Source organism: Leptosomus discolor, chromosome 6 (genome assembly GCF_034619465.1).
Source record: "Leptosomus discolor isolate bLepDis1 chromosome 6, bLepDis1.hap2, whole genome shotgun sequence".
In the NCBI taxonomy this organism is placed as follows: Eukaryota; Metazoa; Chordata; class Aves; order Leptosomiformes; family Leptosomidae; genus Leptosomus; species Leptosomus discolor.
This window is the reverse complement of record NC_141396.1, coordinates 59,950,837-59,977,303: the sequence shown is the minus strand read 5'-3', so window position 1 is coordinate 59,977,303 and position 26,467 is coordinate 59,950,837. Positions and strand designations below refer to the sequence as shown.

General features: G+C 39.8%; 1 protein-coding gene across 4 annotated transcripts in view; it reads right to left on the bottom strand.

The window, feature by feature from the left end:
* The window catches only part of PRKAG2 (protein kinase AMP-activated non-catalytic subunit gamma 2), a 220,769-nt gene that overhangs the window by 12,102 nt on the left and 182,200 nt on the right, over nucleotides 1-26,467 (bottom strand). For all 4 annotated transcript variants that reach the window (XM_086467066.1, XM_086467064.1, XM_086467065.1 and 1 more), the window contains 4 exons: nucleotides 18,351-18,460; nucleotides 4,448-4,529; nucleotides 2,875-2,933; nucleotides 411-456 (listed from right to left, as the gene is read on the bottom strand). In XM_086467066.1, the coding sequence (XP_086323192.1) occupies nucleotides 411-456; nucleotides 2,875-2,933; nucleotides 4,448-4,529; nucleotides 18,351-18,460 (297 nt within the window). The remainder of the gene's footprint in view (nucleotides 1-410; nucleotides 457-2,874; nucleotides 2,934-4,447; nucleotides 4,530-18,350; nucleotides 18,461-26,467) is intronic.

The following is a 26,467-nucleotide window of genomic DNA, read 5'->3' as shown; positions in this document are numbered from 1 at the left end:
CACGCTGTCACTCGGGCACAGCTTGCTGCTCAGCCAGCAGTTCACTCAAGACGTAGGGTCGTTGAAGCATTCTGCATCCTGGCTTAGATGCATTTCCATCCCACATGTGCTCATCAACTCTACAACCATATAGGCTGCCACAGTCCTGTTTCTTTTTTTCATTCTTAAGAGCGAGATGGTTCTAACCACGAACAAGTGGTGAAGTAGTATATAGCCCAGATCACTCTAGTTCACATACTGTTTCAGACAGAAAAGTGAGCAGCAGGAGCCAACAGAGAAGCTTTTACTATTTCTGCTTTCATTAAAAAGTATGTGGAGAGAGACAAGCTAAGTCTACGATTAAAAATCCACTATACTGAAAAATATTAGAACATATTAAATCACCAAACCAAGTAAGTAAATCTTCTTACCCCTCCAGGTTTCTATCTTGTGCTCCTCCAGTTCATAAATCTGAACCTACAATGGGTAGATGGAACGTTTAGCTTGAAGTATTAGTTTTAAACCAATCATCATTAACAATATTACAAATACCTGAATAATTCCCTTACATTCCCAACATCAAACTACCCCCAAGAGTCCAGTCTTTGAAGTTTAAAAAAACCAAACCAGGACACAGTCACACCATCAACTTCCTGCTGTTCAGCAGCTATTTCAAAGTTCTTTGTCAAAGGATTGTACAACCTCCCTACAGTAGCTCCTTCGGTCTTGCTGATGGTTTTCTACAAATGTTTCAGATGTGAAAGCTACCTTTCTCTAAAGGTATCAAGCTGCAAGCCAGCCACTTGTAGCAGTAATTGCACTCACTATAGCCTAGGCCAAAGGTGCCTGTCGTCCCTTATACCGCTCTTCTCTGTCAGGTACCTCTGCAAACACTCCTGAAGCTGGAGAGTTTATAGGTGAAGGGTGGAAGTTCTCCTACTACATTTATCTTCGAGCTAAAGGAGACTACACTTAGACTGCACTCTGGTGAATCAGCATCCTTTGAGGAGTATAAGGGAACGTTAAATTGATACGCCATAATTGGACTACTCAAACGTACCATTTTTGGCTGACATAAGAGATGCCTACAGAAGTTAAATAATCTTCTAGGGCACTTGACAAAAAAGGCCATTAGGACAGTGGATTGCAGTTCAGAAGAGCTACTGAAGTGATCAGAAGAGCAGGAGACCACTTTAGATGTCGATGAGATGAGGCTAAACCTAGTTCTTGGACCACACTATAGGGAGAAACTACCTGGATGTTCCTCATCAATCATTTAAGGATACGATCTAGTACGTGAACAGCAACATGCTTCACACTGTATGTCTTGTGATGCATATAGAAAGAATGACTAAAATACTTCAGAGTTACATTTTCAGCATAGTTTTACCTATTAAGACTAGAGCATTCCCTGACAGAACATTATTTTAATTATTTTTTTCATAGAAGACTGCATCGATCACTTAACCAAGTGTTGTCACTTCTCAACTATACCTCCTTACTGCTGCCATTTTAAGGACAACCTATGGAACGATGTTAGACAACGTAAACAGGAGTGACAGCAGTCAGACCTTAGGTAAAGTTACCTCAAAAAATTGGTAGTATTGAGGTTGAACATTATTGCAATATGGATACCATTTTAAGGAAGTTACCAGTGAGCAATTACTTTTCATTTTGCTTCTCCTCCCACCCCTTGTAAATCCCCCAGGGGAACGAATAAATAAATAAATCAATCTTTAACAAGAAGGAAGGACAGTGCACCACACTATTGGCATCTGACAAGAATTTTACTACAAATTTCAAGTTAACATGAGCTTTGAGAGGCTTAATACACCAGATGTCTGCTTCATCCAACTGTTGTTGATTTTTTTAGCTAGTAGAACATAGTACGTATGTTTTGGTTGGTAGAGAGAATTGTGATGTAATAGGAATAAGAAAAGGATGTAAAAGTTTGTATGAACATGCAAGCTAGAGAACTTAATCAACTGACTGCCAATGGGAATTTTAAGTTACAGTTAATTGAAGTCAACATATCCAACTGATTGTGCAAGTCAGCCATGTAACTAAAATATTTGCATATTTAACAAGTTTAACTTGTTTATTCTACACTATCACTCCAGAACAGAGTAACCTTTTAGCACATCCAGTCCTCTGTAAGCTAGAACTCTGCTTAACTCGACACACTGCTTTCAGAATAGATCTGTCAGACTTAGGAGACAAAGATGATTACATAAACATGTGAACCACACACAGCTATATATACACATGATTTTTAAATACAATGAGCTTTTTCATGTAACAAAGACAACCTCCTCAAATTCACCATGTACACAGAGCTCTGATTAGTATTGAAATACGCACTTTTAAACAACCTGAGCACAAATAAATACAGTGATCAATAATCAAGTATTTTCCTTCATACTTTTGATACTGCATCTAGTTTTTAGTAAGTATGTTAAGCCAGATCCTTCATCCCAAATGGATTATTCCTTAGTTGCAACACCAAATGGAGCCTCATATCCAAACCAAAGGCTATCATTATGGTAAGCACCACACAAAATATAATAAATAGTAGTACTCATTAAGGAAATCCCTCATGTTTATACATGTATAACTGAAGCAGACAGATTACGTTATCGGCCCAAGCCCATAGGACCTTCATGGCTAAAGCTGGGAACTGAACCCAGGTATTCAGATACCATTCTATCACCTTGCTGAAAGCTAGCTGTCCTTTCAAAAAACCCCCACAGTGAGCATACCCGTGACATACCTAAGCTTCCAAAGACTTAAATAATAACAAGAACCATCATCAATCTTTCAGTTTGATATTTCAGTTTGATATTTCAGTCTCTGTACTCTATGGCAAATGATAAAAGTATAGCTTATCATACTCACCATTGGAGACTTATAGTATCTATGCAGTATGTTAATGAAATCTGTAATTGTTAACATTCCTGTAACAAGCGATATATAAAAAATTCTTCAGATATATACTTAACATATAGAACTTCCAGTTATTTTCTTTATTTCTATTCACAATATATTATTTAATAAACATTAAATCCATGTAACATACTATTTGTATTGGACTAATCAACAGTGGAATTCCCTAACTATGCGTATGCACTGGCACACTGGCACAATACTTCAGAATAAAAACACACATCTGAATTAATATTCAAAATAACTGATGTGCCTCTCCTCTTTTTCAATCGGACTCAAACAAAACCTTGAATCCAGACTGCATCCACCCCCAAAAGCATGGAAAGAAAAGAGGGGGTTTAGAACATCTTTAAAGGCTGGAGATCTATCCTTGCCTGCCTTTTTTTTTTTTTTTTAAGACACATTCTCGTTGTGTACTTGCCAAGTCAGGCAGACTCTCAGACTCAAATGAAGGAACAGTATAATCCATTTTCTTGAATATTACTTATTAAAGAACTTCATTCAATTATTTCTACAGTAATCTTCAACATGTGTATTGAAATGTAATTTATAAAAAACCCAAAGAGATAGTACATCTATAGTACATACATTTTAACCACCAACACCAAACTATGTAATATAATATTGATGATTAGTTTAGTTACCTGAAAATTTTAATCTTTTTTGAGCTTTCAAGTTCTAAATTTGAGAAGATGTAATTGCTCCACTGTTTACTACTCTTACATCTAAACTGAAGAAACTAAGAAACGGGGAAGGGAAAAATTAATCCAGAGGTCAGTTTTAAATCACTAGAGCTAGTTACAGACAAAAAATAAAATTAAATATGAAAGACACACACCATTCCTATGATGTATTGCATGAAACTACTGCTCCTCCCCCCTTGGATTTAAAATATTTTAACAAATGCCATCCATTTCCAAGAATCCTCAATCTATATATTCCAGGTCAAGTACTAATATTTGTCACTGCCACTATGACCCTGCTCTCTAACTGCAACAGAGATCCGATTTTGGAAGATTATTGTTGTGGCAATTAGTTACGTGATTTTTAAGAAAGCAATACATAGATCTAACGTTTTTCTTCCCACATGGGACATAACTGTAGCATTCAACACTAGTGCTGGTATTTAAATATTTCTCAGTGCACCTTACTGAGAACATGAGAGAAAGACACGCTTGTATTGCACATATATTAGGATATTGTAACATTAAATTCTTCTTTTTATAGTTCCTATTTTTGAACTTCCATTTTGTGACCATTACTTTTTTTGTTTAACTACACAGTGAAATGTGCATATTAGAGACAAATTTCAGAAGGTCAGGACCTAGAAGAATCATCAGGATTCTCAAAGCACAGCAACACTAAGAAAGCTGGCAACATTTCACTCCTCACAAGGAGGAAAAAGAAACCCTCTTTGCCAGTCTATCTCCAGGATGGTAGACAATGGCTAGCCCCAGGCCACCTTCTGCAACAGTAAAACATCCTCAAAATTCAAGTAATCCTGAATAATGTTAGAACTACTTACCTACAAAACTCTGTTTTTTACTCTCCCACAGCGGAGCTGCTCTCACACCATTTGCCACCAAGGCAAAAAAGGCTTTCTTTACCTGCAAAAAGAATGAACAACTAAACAAATCTTTGCTTTTCATTTAGCATACTAGACACCAACAGAAGGGTTTCCCCAGTTACTAGGAAAAAATGCAGTATAAACAGGTAGCTGGTACTCAGAACAGAACAAAAACCACACACTAAACAAAAACCTTAAGCATTTTACTGCTAAAATGATTAAAAAGCTTAGAAAAAAGCTTAGCAAAACAGAAAGAGATCTGGTTTTGCTATGTGAATATTCTATGTGAAAGCCTCTGGTGAAGAAGTAAGCCGATACTGCTGAAAAGGTATGCTCGCTAACTTCAAATTTATTCCCCTTTGGTACTATCCATAAAAGTTATACCCTCTAAATCATGACATTGAATAAATCTGTAATGAACATAACTATCACAAGTGTCCAGCTTAAGATACAGCTTCATATTTGAAGGTTGTGCTTTATATTCTAGTTAATGTTTAGCAACAGTTGTTTGAAGACAAAAGATTGAAGCAATAAGTCTCATTTCCTTTCCAGCTTTTAGACTCAAGATTTATACAAATTAAAACAGATTGTTGGATTATTTTAAATATATGTCTGAAAGTTAAAAAGGACTAGGTAGCCTGTTCTGGTGCTAAAGAAATGTAACTAAATCCTTTCATTTTTTAATGAATTAACCCATTCCAATTTCTGAATCAGAGATTACAAGGTTGTAGCATCATTCTCAAAGAAAGGAAAAAACTTTCCTGTGAACGCTGGCTCTCTGAAGCATGAGGCAGTCAGGCTCTAGTGCACCTTGGAAATCCCAATCGCTTGGTGATATGCTTGAGCACATTATCATTCCTGTCCTGCCCACACCCCTAAATTGTCTTCACATGGAAAACAGTACAGAAGTGATGGGTCTTTGGCCGGATCTTGACCCGGCACAAAACTAGGACACAGACAATCTGTATCTCTACGTCCACGAAACTGGTCCTCAGTCCAGATAACACAGAAGCAGCAATTGCTTGACAACTGCAATCTGAACAGACCATGATTACCACTGAAGTGGTATCTTCAGCGTCTACTTTAAATTACGTGCCAAGGGGCTCCTGTCCACAACAGATTCAGGAATAAAAGGGCTTCACCGTCAATGGAATCAGCATCCAAAAAAGTAGGGACACACACACACAAAAAAGTAGATAAGAAAAAAAAAAAAGCCAGCCATTGTTCCCTACAGCCTTCTTGACAAAGTTCGCAAAGCCATCCACACAACAGCCAGTGTCATACAGTATTTGACAGAACCTCCATTTAGACTCACTGTTACAACGTAGCAGTGTAAATTTCTAAAAGTTTGTCAGACTCCTGCACCAGAACACACCACCTCTGTCTACGCTTCAGTAATGTGCAGTAAATGTTTCAAATGCATGCGGTTATATGAACTCCAGTCTTTAAGATCAGGCTTCTGAAAGGCATCCGTATTTCTTGCTACCTCTATGCAGCCTGACTGCCTTCCCTCTGACCATGAGAAGCAAACCTACCCTCCTGACCTCAGCAGCTGACAGTTCTCAAAGCTCCCTCTGGACTTTACAGATGCTTCTACTATATCACCAGTGAACAGGAATAATGATCTGCTTCACAACCACCACCCCTAAACTGCATTAAAACTGAAGAAGCCACCTGAGGAAAAAATACCCAGGACCATAAATATGACCATAAGATACACACCACATACTATTTATCCAGAAAACGGTTAGACAGAGGTATTCAGCCACCTCGCAGACACAAGGAGGAGTCAGGCAAAACAAACATTACCAAATCCACCACAGGAGCACACTAACTCATATGGAAGGCTGAAACCACAAAGAAACCCTCCAGGCAGACACATGAAGTGTTCCCACATAACAGCATCACACTTCAAGTTAATGCAGCAAAAGCTAACAGCAGTGAGCTATTTGAGGAGCAGATATGAGATGGAAGTGAGTTCACACAGAGTAACTCCACCTTGGGGCAAAATAAGTTCTAACCATTCTTCATCAAAAAAGAGGAAACGGACACTCAAACTGCCTGAAACCGAGAGCCTTCAGCTTTGATATCTTTCCATAACAATAGCCATCACACACGTTAAGGGTCACTGCTAACTTATGTCCCAAGTCTTCCACAAGAGTAAGATGTTCAAGCTGTATCAGAGCAAGAAGGTAACAGCTCATCTACTAAAGCCAGGGGAAAATAGCTTTCTTCCGGATGGTAATCATGAAAAAAACCTCCTCAAGCCAATTTACAAACCCTGTAATTGATAACCTAGAAAAGAAGCATGCCCAGAGCCAGCTACAGGATTTCAGGCAACCTCCAAATTCTTGCTACTACTTCTTTCTTAGACACAGTAGCAGCAAAGTGTACCGCCTAGCACAATGTTCAGATGGGTAAGATGCTAAAACTGAAGTATTGTTTTAGATTCAGAAATGATACTTTGAGAGACAAATTCCAAAGATATACTAGGCAAGAAGCTGAGCTTGTAGACAATCCAGAAGGAAAAGAAAGTTTCCTCAAAGGATCAGTTCTTGCCCTGATTCTGTTTGATTCATTTGCAAGTTATCTGTCTCCAAGAATCTCAAGAATCTTCAGTTAGATGCCATCTTGTCTAGCTTTAAAAGACATTTTTGAAAAAACTGAGGGCTGCTGAATAGATACAGCTACTGAGACAGCTCAGACTTAAATCCTTCATAAAAGACAATGAGTTCAGTTTGGGTCTTAGGATATTAAACATTTGATGTAATAAATCACCAAAATTTAGTAAAGAAATACTTAAACTCATCCCTCTGGGCTGTCCTAGACCACAGCTTAAGTGACATTCCTATTGTTTTCTTTCGTTCTATAGCAGAAAGTGTTATACAGTTATATTTTAGATAAAACAACAATGTCATCAGTTCTTAATGTTAATACTTGTCTCTTATTTAAGTAAGGTAATTACGAAGCAAAAAACCCCAACTTCATTCTGATTTGCTAAAACTGCTTGCAAGCACAAACATACACTCATCCACTTACATTTTCCTTTAGTTTCTGTGGTTTACCAATTTCAGTTGCCCAAAGTACTGCTTGGTGGCCAGCCAAAGCACTGGGGTGTGGAGCTGGGCTTCCAGCCAGCACACGTAGATGTTTCAGTGATGTTCATGCAGAAAATGCCCACAAGGACCTTCCTTTGAGATTATACATAGTCTGTAGCCTTTGAAGATCTCTACCATGTCCCATCTTTGGGCCTCCAACAGCGTTGTTAATTCTTGACCCCGCCAGCGTTGCTCTTTCTCTGATATTTAGTGTTGGACTGGCCTGACCTTTACAAAACCATTGTTCGTCAGCCAGATCCCATAGATTGTTGCTGTTCAACACCATGTACAAACATTCTTTAAACAAAGCACTTTTGTTCTTACTAACCATGTAGTGGTCCTAATAAACACAATGAACCATTAAAATAGGATTTATCTGCCCAAATTTAGAGGTTGTTTTGACATATACACTGATCTTGCATACTCACTGAGTGTCTTCATAGCCAACCAGAGGAAACAGTCATTTCTGTGGCATGACTCACCAAGATTGTGTCCCACAGATGCCATTTCCCCCCTCACTGACTATAAGATGTCTAGACATTTACAATTAGATGAGGAATCTCATTTTACACGACCACTTGTCTTCTGTCCCTTAAGTAGAATGGTCATCCTATAGCTAAGGAACACAGCGACTGAAGTCCTACATGTATGATAGATCACCCCAACAACAGGTGCTATTACACTACAGTGAGTAGAACAGGAACAAGCTTTGCTTGCTACAGGAACTCATTACACTGAGTATGTCGAATAAAAGAACAGACTAATTAAGTTATTCATAATATATGATATTATATATAATAATTTATAATATTATACAGTATTTCCACTGTAAGTCTTGAGAGGGATGTAGCCTCTTCCAATATAACAGTCATTACCAAGAAAGACTGAGTTAGACCCATACATATTTTTCAGGTAGTAGAATATTTGGAAGACCTTGCCCCCTACAGTTAGTGAGCTACAGAACAGCTTGATTATCAGGCAGTGACACCAGAAACGGCAGTAGCAGACAGAAGATTTCACCAGACTAAAGAAAAAGGTTTTTCTCACTGATGGGAAATACTGGAAGGGCCATTACTCATTATGATATACTAGACCAGTAATCTTACAAGCCCTTGCAGAAATGCTCTCAAGTAAACATCTGTGAATGAGGGAAGCTTCTCAAAGGAAAACAGGATGAGCTTGTGTCCAAAAGGTCAGTGTATATACACCTCCCCACCCTCCCCAACACTTTTACCTTGTTTTACCTAACACTATGTTACAAAAACTGTAACTCACGCATAAGTGACCAGAGGGTTTCAAACTTGTCTTCCAGGACTGTCCCATAAGGTAAGGATGGTGACTGCTGCTATTGCAATCACTTGTTTCATTTGCCTTACAAAAGGTTCTTGTCCTTGACAAGATGTTGAGAGAGAAGACCTGTCACAGTTCCTGGTGCTTAAGGGTCAGTCAAGAATGCTACTGTGCTGAAAGACACACAACCCAGTGCCATTGTCTCAATGCCAAAGTTAACTTAGAAAAGCTGGAAGGTAGCAGAAATGAGAAACAATTATGGAACACCTTCAGATATACCAGTACCAAGCCAGAGGATGATGCAAAAGACAAGTAGCATGGACAGCGTTAAAAGATCTGCCAGAACTTCTGTGGTATGGCTGCCATCCAAAGGCAAGATAATGAATGTGTACCTCTCTTGCCTCATCTTTCACAGTATAAACCAACACCAGGGCATTAGCTTTACTTGCCTGAAAAGCCCCTAACCCCAAAGAAATGTCTATTTTATCAAATCAGAATAGTAAGAAAGAAGCTCCTTCTTTTATTTTTTGACAGAGAGCTCCCATAAAAGCAGTACCATACCCAGCTGATCCTTGACACTTATCTCCAGCTCCTGACGGATGGATGCTCAAAGGTGAGCTAGAACATTTGTCATCATATCCACTGGATAAGTTGACAAATTCCCAGTCTTGTCTCATGATGACTTTTAAGGGCTACAAAACTTAAGAGGGAACACAAGCCTCGGAAAATTGACACGTGGACCATAGTATCAAAACCAAATCTTTCAGGTAATCATTGAAAAACAACCACCTTTCCTATCACATGAAAATAAAAAGTTTGATGTGTACTGGGAAAAAGTTTGCCATTTTCAAGGGATAACAGTATATATATCTTCACAATGTGAGCAAATACGATGGTCACTCTAGAATACAGTCTTTGTTCTCACCGTTAGAGTAAGAAGGCACAAGAAAAAGTTACCCTGAGACTTCTCTCTTAGAGGCTAAACACTTGCATTTCAATAGCTCTTACCAAGCAAGAAGACCAAGAGTAGTATAACCAGTTGTAACAGGAAAACCATCAGGCCTCTACTGTGACCTTTGTACTGCATAAAAACAGGGCAACCTACACTTCATTCCCTCAGTCCAAATGTGTTCGAGCTTTCCGATTCTGAAATGCTTTTGATGTGAAAATGTGAGGAATGAGGCAATTGAGCCCAACCGTAAACAGGACCATATTTTTTTAAGTAGCATGGCAAGTTCTCTGGCTGCCCAAATCCTGGCAGATCTCCATGAGAGAAAAAAAAAGTCCCAACTACTGCACATGAGGGAGAGGCAAGCCTCATGATCTAGCTGCAATAAGACAGGTTTATAACATGTCTTCCCTGCTACTCCCTCACATGACTAGGATTTCAGGTAGTGCTTCTTCCCTATCAGAGGATGTAAGGCAGATCTCACACAAGGAATTCATCACTGGTTTTGTGTGCTTGTTTGACAACACAGCCAGTGAAGAGGCAAAACAAGGTAACTATTTGCGTCACACTAACACGGCGTAAAATACCACAGACTACAACCAATCATCTCAGTCTGATGACTGTTGCATTCAAATTTATTTCTCAATTATTTTCTTCTTTGGTCTATGAATTTGGTAGAAGCATTTCCTCCTTGAAGGACTATGCCTTTAAAAAAAAAAAAAAAGGCTACTTAAGGACTTAATAAAGATTTTTGCCCAGGGCAAGGGCCAAGCAGGTCTTGAAGAGAATTTCTTCCTTTATCTTATCACACCCTCAAGTAAAGTAGAGAAAAGTTGGCCAAACCTGTAATTAACAGAGAAGCTACATTTGCTTTAACATCTGAAAAAAAACAACCAACAAACATCCACAAGCAGTTCCTCTAGCTTATGTTGAATTTTGGAAAGCTTACACAAAACTATATCAAAATTCAGTTCTCCATTCACAGGAGATGGAAAGGGAACACTCCTGGTAGATGATGTACCACTACTGGCCAGAGTGCTTAGTAAAATTTAAGAGCTGATGGAATAATACCCTTCAGACCCAAGCCAAACCCCAGAAATAATAGGAGGTGTCTTATCCTCAAGCTGAAGTATGCAGGCACATGCTCTAGAGCAGGTACTGTGTCCACATGCGGAAGTCTTCCCCACACCACATCCACATAAAGAGGTCCCAATCCAACTGAAGACACCAAACCGAGAGCTCAGCTGATACTCGGTGTCAATATGCCCATACTGTATCTGGAATTAAGGGCTCTCCTTCTCCCTCTAACGGCACACATGCTGACTTAATAAAGATCTCTTCTAGATAGCCACTGCTCCATGATTACAGTCAACTCTTGTTATTCCATCTCAATAAGGTACACTGCTGATACTTATTTCTACCTGCTGTTTGAGGGGAACCTAAGCAGTCCAGTAAAAAAAAAAAAAAAAAAAATAGCACAGCTGTATTTTCTGGAGAAAAAAACCAAACCAAACCAAACCAAAAAACCCACTTCCAGCCAGAATTCTGCTGCTAGATTTCGTGCCACAATGGGCTAAGAGTAAGGCACTGGGTAAGCCTCGTGGGCAGAGCCACTGGGACCAGCTGCATTGGGAAGGGTACAGAAATTCTTTCACAGACACACAAACACCTTGCCTACACCCTGCGAAGACCAAGAAATTTCTGCTTAATAGGTACAATGAATTCATATTATCTTCCTCTGAGATCCAGGAGTGAATGCTTCCCATCGGTTTTGAGAGCTGTAGGAATTAAGCTCCTATGCTTGTGGTGTACAAGCAACAGGAGCCGCTCTGAAAAAATACAAATCTTCCCGTATTATGCTACAGATTCCAGCCTGATCTCAATGAAGGAAGCTTTTAAGTGGCCTGCTCAGCTGCCTCAGCCCACATGCCAGTTAGAAGCTAAATTACATTATTCTCTTCAAGTTCTGTGGGACGGGTAAGCAAGGAAGGGTGTTCACGCTCCTCAGAAGTGCAGACAGTATATTAGTTTACAATTTAGCAACTTCGACAAGGGAAAACCTCAAAGCCAATTAAGAAACAGACAGTCAATCCTTTTGTAAAGCTGTGAGAAGTCTGTTGTGACAGCAGACCCAGAGTCTGCTGTGTGTTTCTGGAAGCAAAAGATTCTAGAGCATTCTTCTTGGAAGCCTGGTCTACCTCATTACCTTGGAGAGAGGCAACACCCCAGTCAAGAATGACCTGGAGGGAACAATAATAAATCCATTTACTGAATACAGTCAGCACAAGGAAGAGAAATACAAATCCTCTTCCACTCTTCTAATGTGGAATCCATTGCATGCTCTGCAGAAGTTTGAAGTTATATTTACTTCCAGTTAAACCACTGAAGAAGTTTCCAGAAGACTGTTCCAAATATTTTTCTACCACACAACTAGAAAAAATAAGTATCTGAGCTCTTATTAGTGTACGACAGTTACTGACAAAAGCCTACATCAATGATAACAACATCTGGTCCATTACCAACTTAGATAATTTCATTAAACAGAAACATTAAATAATCTAACCTTGAAGTCACACAATTGTCCAAGATTTCTTCATGATATAAAAGGAAAGAGTCTTTAGGATTCTGAAAGCTTATTTTGATGACTATTTCCACATAAACATGATATTTAATAGTTCATGAAAAAGTGCTGGACAAATACTTTAAAAATAGCTTCAAGGTCATGGTAAGCAAAAGCTACATGTGTTTTAGTATTAAAACATAAATTTATTTTTAACAGGTAAAACTATCACTCAGCCAAAGATTAGATAGAGCTTTTCACTCCACAAAAGCTTATACAAACTTCACAAGACACAGCCACTACATCTGTCAACATATCATTCTTGGGACTGCAGATAGCTGCTTGATACGGAGCAGGGAAGCCCGTGTCTCGTACTTACCTTTTACATTACTCTCGGAGGGTTAATTGCTCTGCGCTACAAAACAAGCTAATCCTTCTCATCTTTATGTAGGCTGGGCAAAGTCAAAACAAATTAACAAAATTGTTTGAAGGTCAGACAAAAATCTGGCCTTAAGTAAGCTTATAGTTAAGCTTCAGAGACTGCTATAAGCTAGGTAAGAGCCACTTCCTTTAAAAATTCAAATACAGTTCAGGACAAGGGGGAAATGCATTGGTCTCTACAGAAAGCATCACAAAGTCAAACTTATGCAGGAATGAGGAAGAAAGTGAAATCACATTAGTAGATGATGTTAGTCAGACAGAAGTAATCCGACTGACAGAATGTGAACAAAGTGCTGTATTTTGTTGACATTTGAATTTAATACAGGAATTACCAAAACTACTATTTCCCTTCAAAGCATTAATATCAGTTTCAAAGAAAAAGAAAAAATCAGATTGCTGTGTCACTCTATGTGCCTGATACAAGTTAAACCCAACAAACAGATAGTAAAGGCAGATCTGGATGTCACCTTATTTGCCCACTGCCACATTAATTGCATTAACACTTGTGGAGTACTGAAATACTGTGCTGACGACTCAAGCCGGTAACCAGTAAACCCATGTTCAGCTCAGTGTTTTCCTGGAGTCTATTATAAAGATAATCCAGATCCATTTATTGAATAATTAGAATGAAGAACAATAAGTGAATGCTCATTCATAGAGTAGCCCTTCAGGGGACAACCCTCCTAACCCCCTCAAAGCGGTTGTGAAGTGTTTGTTCTCCTATTGTTTGCATCTTGGGAGATGTGCAAGAGATTAGAAAGACAGTTTATCCACTGCGAGCTGCACACTGTTGCAACTTGCCCAGTTTCCCCATCATCCACAGAGTCAAATTTTCAAACTTCACAGGATAGCTCATAACATCTAATTGCCTCCTGACTCCCTTCCTGGTCAGATCAGACTTTAAGAAATTTCTTTAATGTGCGTCAAGCAAACGTAGCATGTTCTCTGGGAAAAGCAAAAGGCTGAAGCTTGTCACGAACAAGGAGCATTCATGGGTCACAGGCAAGGGAAAGTCTCAGCACTGTAGTTCAATATGATTCTATAAATATTTAGGAGGAGCAAATACTTACAGGCTCCATCTGTATTAGTAAACTAAAAGGGTGAAAGAACAGTCCCCTGTCAGTCTAAATGCAGAGACCTGTGCCAGCTAGCACTCTCCCAGCCAACATCTGCCACTTCTCAGGGTTCAGCACAGGCTAGGGACCATTTTGGGTAGGCAGACTAGATGCAGATACTCTGTTTTGTGGGAAATATAAGCTAAGCTATACCAAGGCAAACCGAGCTGGGCCGGTTGGCCTGAGGCAGGTAAGCAGACCTTAGCTCCATACATTTTGTTTACTTAGTATAGATGCTGCTCAAGTCTGTGCCAAGTGGCACATTCTCCAGCTGAAGCACAGCACAGTTCTCCCTTACCATATGACCTGATGCCTAACGGAAGCACATGAGATGTACCACTGCTTTCACAGCGGCCAAGTGTAGGTGCCAGTTGCACACAGGTGTGTCCTTGACACGCAAGACCAGACTGGTGTGCTAGCACTGGAAGCAGCAAGGTAGCTGCTGGAATCGAGAGGCCCCCAAATCTTCTGACTGCAAACAGGCAGGACTGAAGAGACTGTCAGCCCATTCCTGCTCTTTATCAGCTACTATTTCTGCTATTTAAGGCCTTCTTTCTGCTTCCAACGTAACGGCACCTTACCATCTCCTCTCCTATTCAGGGTTAAAACAAGATTCCTCACAAATTTTTACACTAAATCCCTTGAAGACATTGAGACTAAACATTTACTTTTATGAATAGATGTTGTTTCAGCAGTGTGACTTGTGCCACATTATATAAGTTAACATCTCAATTTTTCCCACAGCTAACAACAGTTTTAGAATACTTTCCACAGTATCTCATGAATAATTTTCCACGGCAGAAACATGTGATGTGTGCTGGGGCTGATGACCAGTAGAGGGAGACGGGATACTATAGTCACACAAAAATCCAACAGCAGAACCTTTCAAAGGATGCCATCAGAACACAACAGAGCTTCAGGTTTTTTTTCCCTTCTTCGACTAACTGCTACTAGCTTATACTAAGGGAGGCAAAAAGCAAGCCCTTGTATACTCAGTTTTAGCTCTAGCATTATTAAAAACCTGAATCCAAGTATTTGAAGAACTTTTTCAAGGCACCAGGCTTTTGTTTCATTTTGTTTTAAATTAAGAGAAACACTGATGTGGGTAGGAGTGAAATAGATCCAGGGAAGACAAATAATCTGCAAAAATCATCTCAGTTTGAGAGGATTCATGGACACTGAGTGTTTCACAAAGCTGCGTGCCACGTTTTCAAAATAAGAACTGATAGAAAGTCCTGAAGTACTGGAAAATAAGTAATTTATGTATTAAAAATTAAAACATGAAGAATATTTTACAAGTTTTTGTTTGACTAACCATATTTGGTATATTGTCCACCATGTAATTATTCAGCTGTTTTAAAAAAAAAGCTATTCTACTTTTACATTCCAGGCTCATGTACATGCACCAGCCACAACGATCAAGCTGAAGACACAGAATGTACTTTGAAGATACTGAAGGCAGAACATTAATACGAGGTGCTAGGTAAAGAACTACAAAGGGAAATACTGAAAAAATTATTTAGACCTCCTAGCAGTGTAGCCCAGGATAAGCATTCAGATCAATCTGTTTAATGTTTCCTTAAATAACCCTTTAATTTACTACTGTTGCAAAACCCGCAAAGTTGGAAGACCGTGCCAATGCTGGAAGAGAACTACTGCTTTATATTATGACTTCATAAATTAACATTAATGCAACTGGCATTAAATGTAATGGTGCAAAGTCCAAAAAATTCAGTTTGGAGGAAAAAAAAAAAATCTCACCATTAATCCAGGTTCAAGATACAGTCCACATTTGTCATATACCAGAGTCTGAATTCATAACTACAGACTCCCCTCCTACCACTACTGCTTTCAAATACCTGGAGAAGCAGACTGAGAATATGACCCCACAATCATAGACCAAGGCATGCCTTGTTCTTCTCCACTCGTAACCCATGACCATCATTAGGGATCCCAAATAAGACAGCGATTTTGGGGCAGTGTTGGTGAAAGTTTTTCCATTACCATTAAGTTACCTGTTTTCCTTTATGGTGAAAATTCACAAGGTTCATTCACTCATGCTCTGCTTCTCCAAGTATTACCTCACACTGGCTCACCAACTGGAGATGAAACTCCAGTTTCTTTACGTTAAGAGTATTATCTCAACACAGCTCCAGCAATGAAAACTGGTATCTGGCATGATTTTATGCAGTTTGTCAAGAGGTCTGAGGGAATCCAAAAGGAATGGGTGACCTGCCCCAATGGCCTCAAGATTAACTGGTTGAAGGAATAAAGAAAATTCATCTTCAATTGCAACTGTGCTTAAGCCTTTGACCCAGATGACCACTGACAGCTGAGAACTCAAGAGGGTGTGTGTCACGCCAACAAGCTGCAGGTACCAACTCCCAACAGAGTATCTCCTAGTGTGAGAACAAATATTCCCTGGAAATCAAAAGGAAGCCGATAGTCTTCGAGAAGAGGCGAGTGACAGTAAACACTGCCATCTCAAATTTGACCCTTCACGTCAAAGGAGTCTGAATTCTTTAGTCCAGAGTTGACAGTCATTCTCTCTTTTGGACAGAAGAAAGGAAAAACTGCAGAACTTTTTCCCTCTGAGAGAGTGAAAAAGTCAACATAATCAACCTCCCAAAGAAGCAAGCTTCTGAGAGACAAAAAAAAGAAATCTCTGAAAAGGTATGTGGCAAAAAGCATTCCTTATTATTATATCTAAAAGTAACAGATACTCTTCAGTAGAGCTTCGTGCTTGCACAGAGTCCATATGACTGGCGAAATGCAAGAGCAGATGCAGTTCAAAGACTATATCAAAACAGTCAAGAAGTGGAATATACAAAGAAAATCAACAATGTGAACATTTCAACTCTGTAGGACTGATGTCCATGTGCTTGAAGGTTCTTCCTGCAAGACTACAAGCTACCTTTTTCCATCTCTTATCACAGATCAGGTTTCTTTTCACTACAAAATCTAGTGTCCAGTAAAGCACAAGGAAGAATCCTGGGGAAATAAAAAGTGACTGTTCCATTGATATCAGAGTGCTTAAGTTTCCAGAAGTCTGGCTTTCTGGGTACAGGAGATAACCACCTGACATGAGACACTAGTGACCAACTGTTGCATTCAGCGTTGCCTTCTTGACTAGCAGAAGTCAGCAGAAGGAGGTCCTCTGGCACACAGGCAGAATCCTAACCATAGCCCTGCTCAAGTTTTAGCATAATACTAGTACTGGATAGGACACTTACCTTTAAGGACTCAGCCAAGGTATCAGAGCCAACACACTGAAGCCTCAGTGCACTCAGAGCCTAAATAGGGTCAACAGATGAAGGAAACTCCCTCACTAATGAGACGCCTTGATAACTGAAAAAGTCCAGTGCTCAAGTTACAAGTTGTGTTTTTTGTACTGAGCAGTAACTGAAGCTCCAGTGCTCTTGGCCATGCTGCAGAACTCAAGAAGGATGCTGTTGGTCCTTGTACAAACACACGTGTGCAGTGCTCTTGCTCCACCCCGTTACTTAGCCTTGTTGCGCAACGTAGACTTTCCACCTTTTAGGTCACAGCACTCAACCTAGCATTATATAAGATTATCTGATACTCGAGATGGTTCTGGGAACATTTTGGGACCAAGGATCCATTATGTGGTTGCCTCTGACTGTGGAAAGCTGAAATCTAACTGAGCAGTACATTCCAGACCTAAATTACTTAACTGAGCTTAGTAAAGACAGAATTGGAGCATCTTTAAAAGGAAAAACATACTGAAACAAACAAAAACCAAAGCAAGCCAAAACACACCAATTGCAAAATCCAGGAAACAAAAAGAAAGCCACAGCTTTCTACCACACTGCAGAACAGATTAGTCTGTTTCTATAGCAGGCAGCTAATGCCTTCTTTTGGCAAAAGACCCTCTTCAGACAAAGCCAAGAGTCTAGCAGATGATTTACTGATTAAAATCAAAATGAGAAACTGAAAACAAAAATTTTCTGGAGAATGTAATAATTAGCATAATTAAGCCATCCATTTTAGTCCTACATTGTCTTACCAATATAGCAGGAACAGGCTCAAAACACCTGAATACTCTTCAGCTATTGCACAGGGACCTTTACCTAAAATGTCTTTATGTAAATTCTGATAGCCATGAAGAAGCCAATATAAGTTTGGGCTCGTCTGAAAGTTTAGACAGTGATTCCAACTACAAAACAAATTTTATCCTCTCTTTCTGTTCTGCTAGGAAGTCTTTCCCCCAGCTCCTCCTCAAGTATAGCGTGAACGATACAGCTGAAGCAATATGGTTTGTACAGTCAAGGCACAGCATTATGGGAGAATTTCTCTTCAAGAGATCAAATTTCATTCAACACTCAGGAAACAGACATTTAAAAAAAATCAAGTGCAAGCAAAGGCAGACTGAAAGGAGAATACTCACTTGTAGCGTAGTGTCGAAAACAACAAGCTTAGAGCTTGTTGGAACAATGTCATAACACTTGTGTGACCTCATGAATCGCACATAAATGTCACTTTCCGATTCTTCAAGTGCTGCAAGTAAAAACATTATGTTGTTTTATTGAAGTAACCTTAAAAAAAGAAAAAAGTAAAACACATGCCAAATCAACTGAACACCACTGCAGAAGGACAACCCTAAAGCAAAACTCAAATTCACACTCAGATCTGGACAGTCAGTTTTGCATTTTGCATTTCAGACTCATCTTTCCTTTCATATTAAATAGAACAATGACAAAATGCATCGTTCTTCCTTGATGAGAAGGGACTTCTGTACTGAAGGCTTATATTTTAAAAATCTTGTTTTTCTAACAGTAGACTATAAGAATATGCATCTGAACTCTAGTTACGTACAGAGGAAGACAGTTTGAAACTTAAGTAGTGTCAGGCTTGACTAACTCAAGCTCTTTAAATTAATATTTCTCTAATCTCATCTCTGTCCAGTCCACTTTTGACATAGTAATTTCGTATTTTCTAAAGAGTCAGCAGGCAAGTTATGTAATCCATTCCACTCTCTTCAGGCTACTTCACATACAGCATCACGAATCCAACACTACTTATAAAAACAGGATGCACTTGGCTGGATTGGTTTTACTGTGGCATGTCTGTACCAAGGCCGTGCAATCCAGTCTATATTAACTTAAATTTACTTTGCATTTGTCAGAGTTTAGATGCTTACGCATACATTCAGATCTGCTCAGGTATGTTAACTTCTTTTTTTAAAAAAGCAGTTTGGCCCTTCATTCTTCACAGCAGGTACCAAGAACTTGGTCAAGGTTAACCCCTCCATCAGATATGCACCCTTCAGATGCTGTAACAATGCACAGAAACTTGGTCATATGTTAAAACTTCTGAAGAGTGGAGAAGTAAGAAAAGAAACAAAAACCCCTTGAAATACCTACTGATCACTGAAGAACTTTGTATTAGGAGGCTAAAGAACTCAAAATTCCCATTTGCTAGATTTGCTCAAAATCAATCATCTAGCACTGGACAAATTATTTGTCACTTCCACAGAGTGGCTCAGCACAGCTTCTTTGGTCCAATTCTAGAGAATCAATGCTGGACCTCCCGTGCAAGCGGCTACTCTAGGGTACAGGCAGTCTCTTCTACGTACTAAGCAAGTCCTTCATCCCCAACTCTCATTACCCCTTAAAAAAAAAGGCACCTTTTCCCCCACCAAAACACAAGCCACATGAAACAAGCTCCACAGGAATACAGAAGAGTGAGTCCAACTAGGAGGAAGCAGAAGAAAAAAAAAGAAAATAATATGTTGGATTTACGTTCCTATAAAGGTCAGGACCAGAAGGGAAAACAGCAGGGGCTAGGAAAAACTGATAAGAGATTAGGAAACCATGTGAGCAAACTGATAGGGAAAGGACTAGGCAGACAGACTGGGACAGTGCTTGTGGGAAGCAACCTTTACGAGATGATCCCAAAGGGGAACTGGCACTGACCCAAAGGCATGTAGAGAAGAGGTTAAAAAGGGTAGGTTTGGGGCAGAGAAACCTTTACATAACTCCGCAATATACTAACATGTTATCATCCTCTAACTTCTGCAATAGCACGAACAGCTACTGTCTGTACAAGTTAATTTAACCACCCTGTGATAAGAGTGAGTTGTTGGGGTTTTTCGGTTTGGTTTTGTTGTTGTTTTAAATACACAAACTAGAAGTGGGGAGGGGATGAGGCACTAAGCATTAACAACAATATAAGAACATTTAGATGATATACCAAGAACTCTGGTCTTTAGGAAGTTAAGGTTGCTTCTACAACCATAAAAACTCAGTCCCTCTGTGCAGTATCAGAGTCCTTATTCACTTTAACCTCAACTCTTCCCATGGGACAGAACTGCACTTGAAATGGTAAGTCAAATCACCAGGAAGCAAGACTGGCTGACACGATCAGTAACCGTTAAGAGACGCTGCACTGTCATGTCTTTCCCCGGCACTACAAGAACTACAACAGTCAGCCTACAGAACTGGATGAAACTAATTTCTTCCAATTTTAGTCCCCTGCCTCTTTCATAACGTACATTCCAATTGCTGCTGCAAGACAGACAGTGGTCCAACAGTTCGGAATCACCTGCAGACCAAGTCTATCCCCCACACTGACTACAACAGAAGTTCTCCAAAACTTTCACCAAGCACCCAGAAACTACTACAAGCATATGTACCCAGGGAAGTTACTATCCTAATCCTGAATCTGTACTTCCTATTGAGTCTGCAGCCTTACAACGTCACTTTATATACAATTAAGTATACTACAGGTAGAAACAAGGAACACCTTAAACAGCTGATAAAACTACAAAACAACCAACTATTTTCAGGTTAAAAAAGAATTCACACTCTTAGCAGAGCACATCATTGCTCAATACAGTATTGCCAACTTACCAACAATTATGCACATTTATCGTACCACAACAGCAAGCTCAGTAACTGTGAAGCAGGACATGCTGCCAGATTTAATCATGCAAGGCTGTTAAATGGCAGCCACAGTTAAGAACTCTGTATTGACCAGCACAGTGAAAGTATGCCTATAAACCCTCCCCTCACCATACTCTCCCACTCTCCAAATATAATTTCAATTGGACCTCAGCAATCCTCACCCCATCAGGGTACATAGGATTGGTTAGGTGCTATCTCACCCTACATTGTCTTCCAACTCAGAGGAGGCACCACAAAGCAACTGCTTCCCAAACTGACACTGGAAAGTTACAATTAAAAAGATTCAGAAGCATGAGATAGCTATTTATAAGCACTGTTTAACATCCATATAAACAGCCAGGAAACTCCAGCAGGACCTGAACAAGGATCCAATTGTCCAGCTGGAACTGAGGTTTATTGCTACAGAAGATCCTTATACTATAAATAAGTATAATGCACTGCTTTATTAGTTACTAACTAAACATGTGAAACATAAGCAGCAATGAATTGACTCATATGTCTTACATGACTTCATCAAGTGTCTGTTGGAAAGGGTATTTCAGAACTTCTAACACCTTCACTACTTGGGATTACTGAACAGATGCCGAGGCCTAATTCTTTGTACAGGTATGGTATGTGCCTTACGTATATAGAGCTGCTCAAAGGACAAAAGGTCTCCCACACTGAAGGCTTAGCACATCTCCTCAGGGGTGCACTCACACCCATCTTTCCTACACAGCACAAATGGACAGGGCATAGTCATCTCTATAGTTCTTCTCACCTTCCAGAGGACAAACTTACTGCTTTTGGTTGTACCCAACCACCACTGTGCTGCAAATACAAATAACCAAACATAAACACCCTAATCTCCATTAGGATATTTCTACTTTACCACCTACTTATTTTCTAGTTCCAGTCTTACTTGTTTTTCTGATAAATGCTCATCCTTTCTGGCTACTATGAACTTTCTGCAGTCTTATCCAGGATCTGCAAAGCTGTACTCCCTTGAAATGAACAAGAACAGATAGATACCTTTCAGCTCGACTTAAAATCTCACTCAGTCTCTGCATGTCATCTCTGATCTGCACAGGAGATCATCAGCCCAACATGCAGGAACTACGAATATGTACTGGCCATTCTTTCCCCATAAAGTCAGTAACACCCTCAGAAGTTGATATGACAATCGTGTACTACATAAACAAAGAGGTGATATAAAATCTCCACTCCTGGAGAAGTGTCTGAGGTCTCCAAAATTAGATTTGCATAAGAAGTCTCATTTGCAGAGTTTCACTAATTTAATGCTTAAGATGTCCTAAGCTGTGTCACCCTGATGGGCCGCAGAGAAGGGCTACATGCTACAGCCCAACTTCTATCAGAGACCTCCTAAGCAAGTTCTCTTCCTCAGAAGCTGAGCTGGAGTCACAAATGTGCGACACACCACCTGCCCCTGGCATTCCTGTGGACTGTATTCCTTCTCCCTTGGTCAGATGCCCGATGTACGCCTTTCTCATGTTGCTTCTGCAACAACTCTTGCAAGGAGCAGGAAGACAGAAAGGCACTAGACAATTAAGATTGGCCCGGCACAGCAAAGGCTGTTGCAGATGAACCTTATGGATTACATTTGCTGGACCTTAGTTTAGGTCTAGACCAAGACTTAGGACGCCACCTCCAGCCAAACCTCAGCCTTCTACAGCTTGTGATCTAGAAGTTAGCTGGCTCACAGACAGAGCAGATTCCCAGCAGGAGGCATCTTAATCTAGAGCAGGATCAGGGAAGGAGAAGAGTCCACTAATAAGTAATGTGTATTTCCATGTGGGTGTTCACTCATGAAAGCTTAGGTCTTGAAGATTCATCTGAAAGTTATTTTGCAAGCGGACATTCTCCACGTGCACCCGCTCTGCCCAAGTCATAATTAAAGGAAAAAAAAAATCCAAATCCCCAGCGCTGTTTTCTGCGATTTTTAATAGAACACAAACAGAAGTCACCTGGAAGGTTACAAGATTTTTTGACAGTTTAACACCTGAAGTCGAGAGCCTCATCATACAGCCTTTTACAGAGTAAATTCTCACTCTGCATCAGCATTTTGTTTATTCCTACAGGTATAGATCCTTTAAAGAGTGAAAGATCAAGCCATTTGTATTTCTGCCACTCTACTCCCCAATCTTATTCACCTAAGACCAAACAATTTTTACTCCCTTCCTTTCTCCCACCCTTCACTGCAACAGGAGACATGCTTTGACTCTGTATTTCAGGCAGTAAATGCTGTTTACAAAAACATCACAGCATTTTTTTTTTTTTAACAGATTCAATATTCAGCAATACTGACTCATAGATTGCAGTGGGACTTGGTACAAAGTATAATTGTCTATTTAGAGATCTCTAAGGTAGAACTATCATCTCAATACTCCTCATAAACAAAAGGGAAACTTGTGGAGCATTACTGAAGCCATTTTCTCAGAGATCTACTGAACAGATGCCTTCAGTCCCACTCATACCTTTGTCACCATGCAGGGCGCTTTTCTACTGTAGCTTTCCCCTCAAAATTTCACAGCCTTCAAAAGAAGAAAAAGAGGAGGAAAAAAGAAGCGCCTGCAGATGGAGAACAGGAACATGCAGTAACACATATGGTCAACATGTACTAAAAAGCTTCCAAATATTGCGACATAAAAACCTATAGAAAGTTCCTCAGAAGTCTTTACTGCAAACCACAGGCTGTGTTTCTGCACTATATTCATACTGGGCTGGCCCAACAACAAGGTTCTGGACCATACGTGCTTCCTAGTTTCAACAATACAAAATCATGACCTTTCCCTTTATATTTTATATTATAGCTATATTATGTTCCTTGTATTTCTGCATGGGTATCCAGTCACATTTCCAGTTTAGTCTGTCGTTCCAGGAATGTTTGAAAGGAAGACATAGGGCTCCACAGAGACTGTTTTCTCTCATCAGCTTTAAAGAGTTAATTCCCCCACAGACGCCAGTCATGCTGCTGCAGCTCTCTATAGCACCCATGCTCCTCACAGTTAGACAGAGCTTGTAGCTCTAGCAATTCTCAAACATTTGAGGAACACAAAGAACCCTTCTTATGGACCTAAGCAACTGTTTGTACAACTGACGTTTCTAAGTGTACTATGAAGTTAACAGCCAAATTTTAAAAGCCCTTTAAAAAGCAGGGGAAAAGCAGATGACAGCATTATGTAAAAAATATACTCAGCTAACTGTCTAGCTAGGTGAACAACTTGGAGGAAGGCAGAAACCACATATATAAGTAATTCCACCACCCCCCTTGATTTTTTAATCAGAATCACTCTGGGAAACTATGCAACTTTAAAAGCTTAAGAGTTTTCTTACAGATGCAGGAGCGGAGCACTCCCAGCATCCTACACTAGACTCTTCAGCTTGACTACTATTAGCATAACCATCTCCCCTCAGCCGGTTCAGATGGTGGATAAAAGGAAATGGGGAAGGGAGTAGAAATGCACTTTTGTGATATTCTGATGTGTACTAAATAACCTAGTTACTAGAAAAAACATTCTCTGTTCAGTTACTGCACAGATACATATCCATACTTTAGGTTACTCCAAGCCACAGTCCTACCTTAAAGTCAAGTAATATGTTATCACATTTCAGATGCTAGAGAATTAAAATGCTACAGTTAGAGAAAAAAGATATTTTTCAACCCATTATTTACTACAGAACTGATCCAACAGCAACACATTAGGTGATGTTTACTGGTATAGTTATACTGACAAACTTTACTAAGAGAGGCATTACATCAACAAAAGCACTCTAGACTATTCTCTTATACCACCTCAGTAAATGAGTAAGTCTTTTGTTAACATAAAAACCAACTTGGACAAACACACATCACCACAATGAAAACAGGAATTGGAGAGTTGTTCATGTACATCTGGCTTAAGCTCCAATTTAAAAGAGAAATTTTTCACATCCCTAGCCAACACTCCTTTGTCTGCAAATACAGAGTAACTCCACCTTTTCGAAAGCCAGTCTAAAGATGTGGCTCCACAGCAGCCTAAGCAGCAGCACAGCATAGCAGCAGCCACCACTGATCCCTTTGCACTGGCTCTGCGGTTCCCTTCCCTCCCTCACACTGCTTCTGCATTTATACAAAAGCATTCCACAAGCTGGCTAGAAAAGCTGAATTTGACACAAGTTATCAGCTTCCTGATAGCGCCAGTTTTAGGTCTATTCAGCTCCTGTATCCAGCCATGCAGCAAGCAGATTATTCTTGCCCTTTCCTTACACTAGAAGCTATACAGTACAAGGACACCATCCTTGCTGTGGCAGCTAGCCATTAGATCAGCTTAGCCATGTCAAACAGTGCCAGAAGACACCAGGGTGACTAATTACTTAAATAAGCCAGCGTGAGTTACCCTCTCTCCCTACTGTTACAGATAACCCTTGGCAGGGTATACAATAGGTAAAAGACGTCATTAACCTTGTAAATCGTTCCTCTGTCTGCATTTTTATCTGAAAGTTGTCACCAAAACTGACTATACAGTTTCTGTTCACCCCCAGTCTGAACTTACTGAACATGTTCCTTAATATCCTTGATGACCTCTCCCACAACTTCCACAATGCATCAGGTGGTAGTAGTTCTAGCGTAAGTCATTAACACACCACCTCTAACAGATCTGAAAAAACATCCAGAATGGATAAAGTTAATCCATCCCAAGAGCAAGGGTGACACTACATAGTAAGAACAAACTATTCCTCAGGTGTTTCTACAAGCTCACCAGCAGCCCTCCAGAACACGACTTTTAAGGAAAATGGAGGCATCTGAATGAAGAAGTGGGGTTTCAAGGAACATTCCAGGAATCAAATGTTCAGGTAGGATTTTATCAGCATTCCTCAGCTGATGGACAGACAGGAACAGCTTCTGAAAAGCAGTCCAGTACTATGCTGTGTACACCACGTTGCTGTGACCATAAGCAACGGCTTTACTTCAACTTACCTTCTGTAAGAGAAACATTATTAATTTGTTAGATTTTTAGATAGGTTTGAATGATACACAGACAAATTAAAATGTACATGGCATATCCTGTGACATGCATGGGAAGTGAGGGACTGGGAGAGAACAAGGAACTACAATTTTGTCACAGAATAATGCAGCAGTAAGAGGGCAAGACTCAGTCTGCTGAGCTGTCTGCTAAGGGTCAAGAACACCGAAAGCAGCGGACAAGAAACAATACACCAGAAGCTGAATCAATGTCTAACTTCATAGAAGAATACTAACATAGTTTAAGAAAGTCAAGCACAGAAAAAAAGAAGTGATGTTGTACTGTATCATTTGATTTGTGTTTATTGAAGAGGAAACTTCTCAGGGAAAAAAATCCCAACGCCCCACCAAAACAACCACCCATGTAACCAGCCACAGGATAAGACTGAGTGGTTAAAAAAAAAAAAAAAAAGATGGAAGAAGTGGGAAGAGATGGTTACAAGGATGCCTACTCTAAGTGGCAGTAGATAAATCACCATTAAGTTTTTAGAACATGCCTTGGGTCAACTTTGTTGCAGAGATGGTAACCACGGCTAGCAAGGACTACTTCCCATTTTAGAGAGGGAAAAAAAGACCAAACAGGTTTAAAGCCTGATA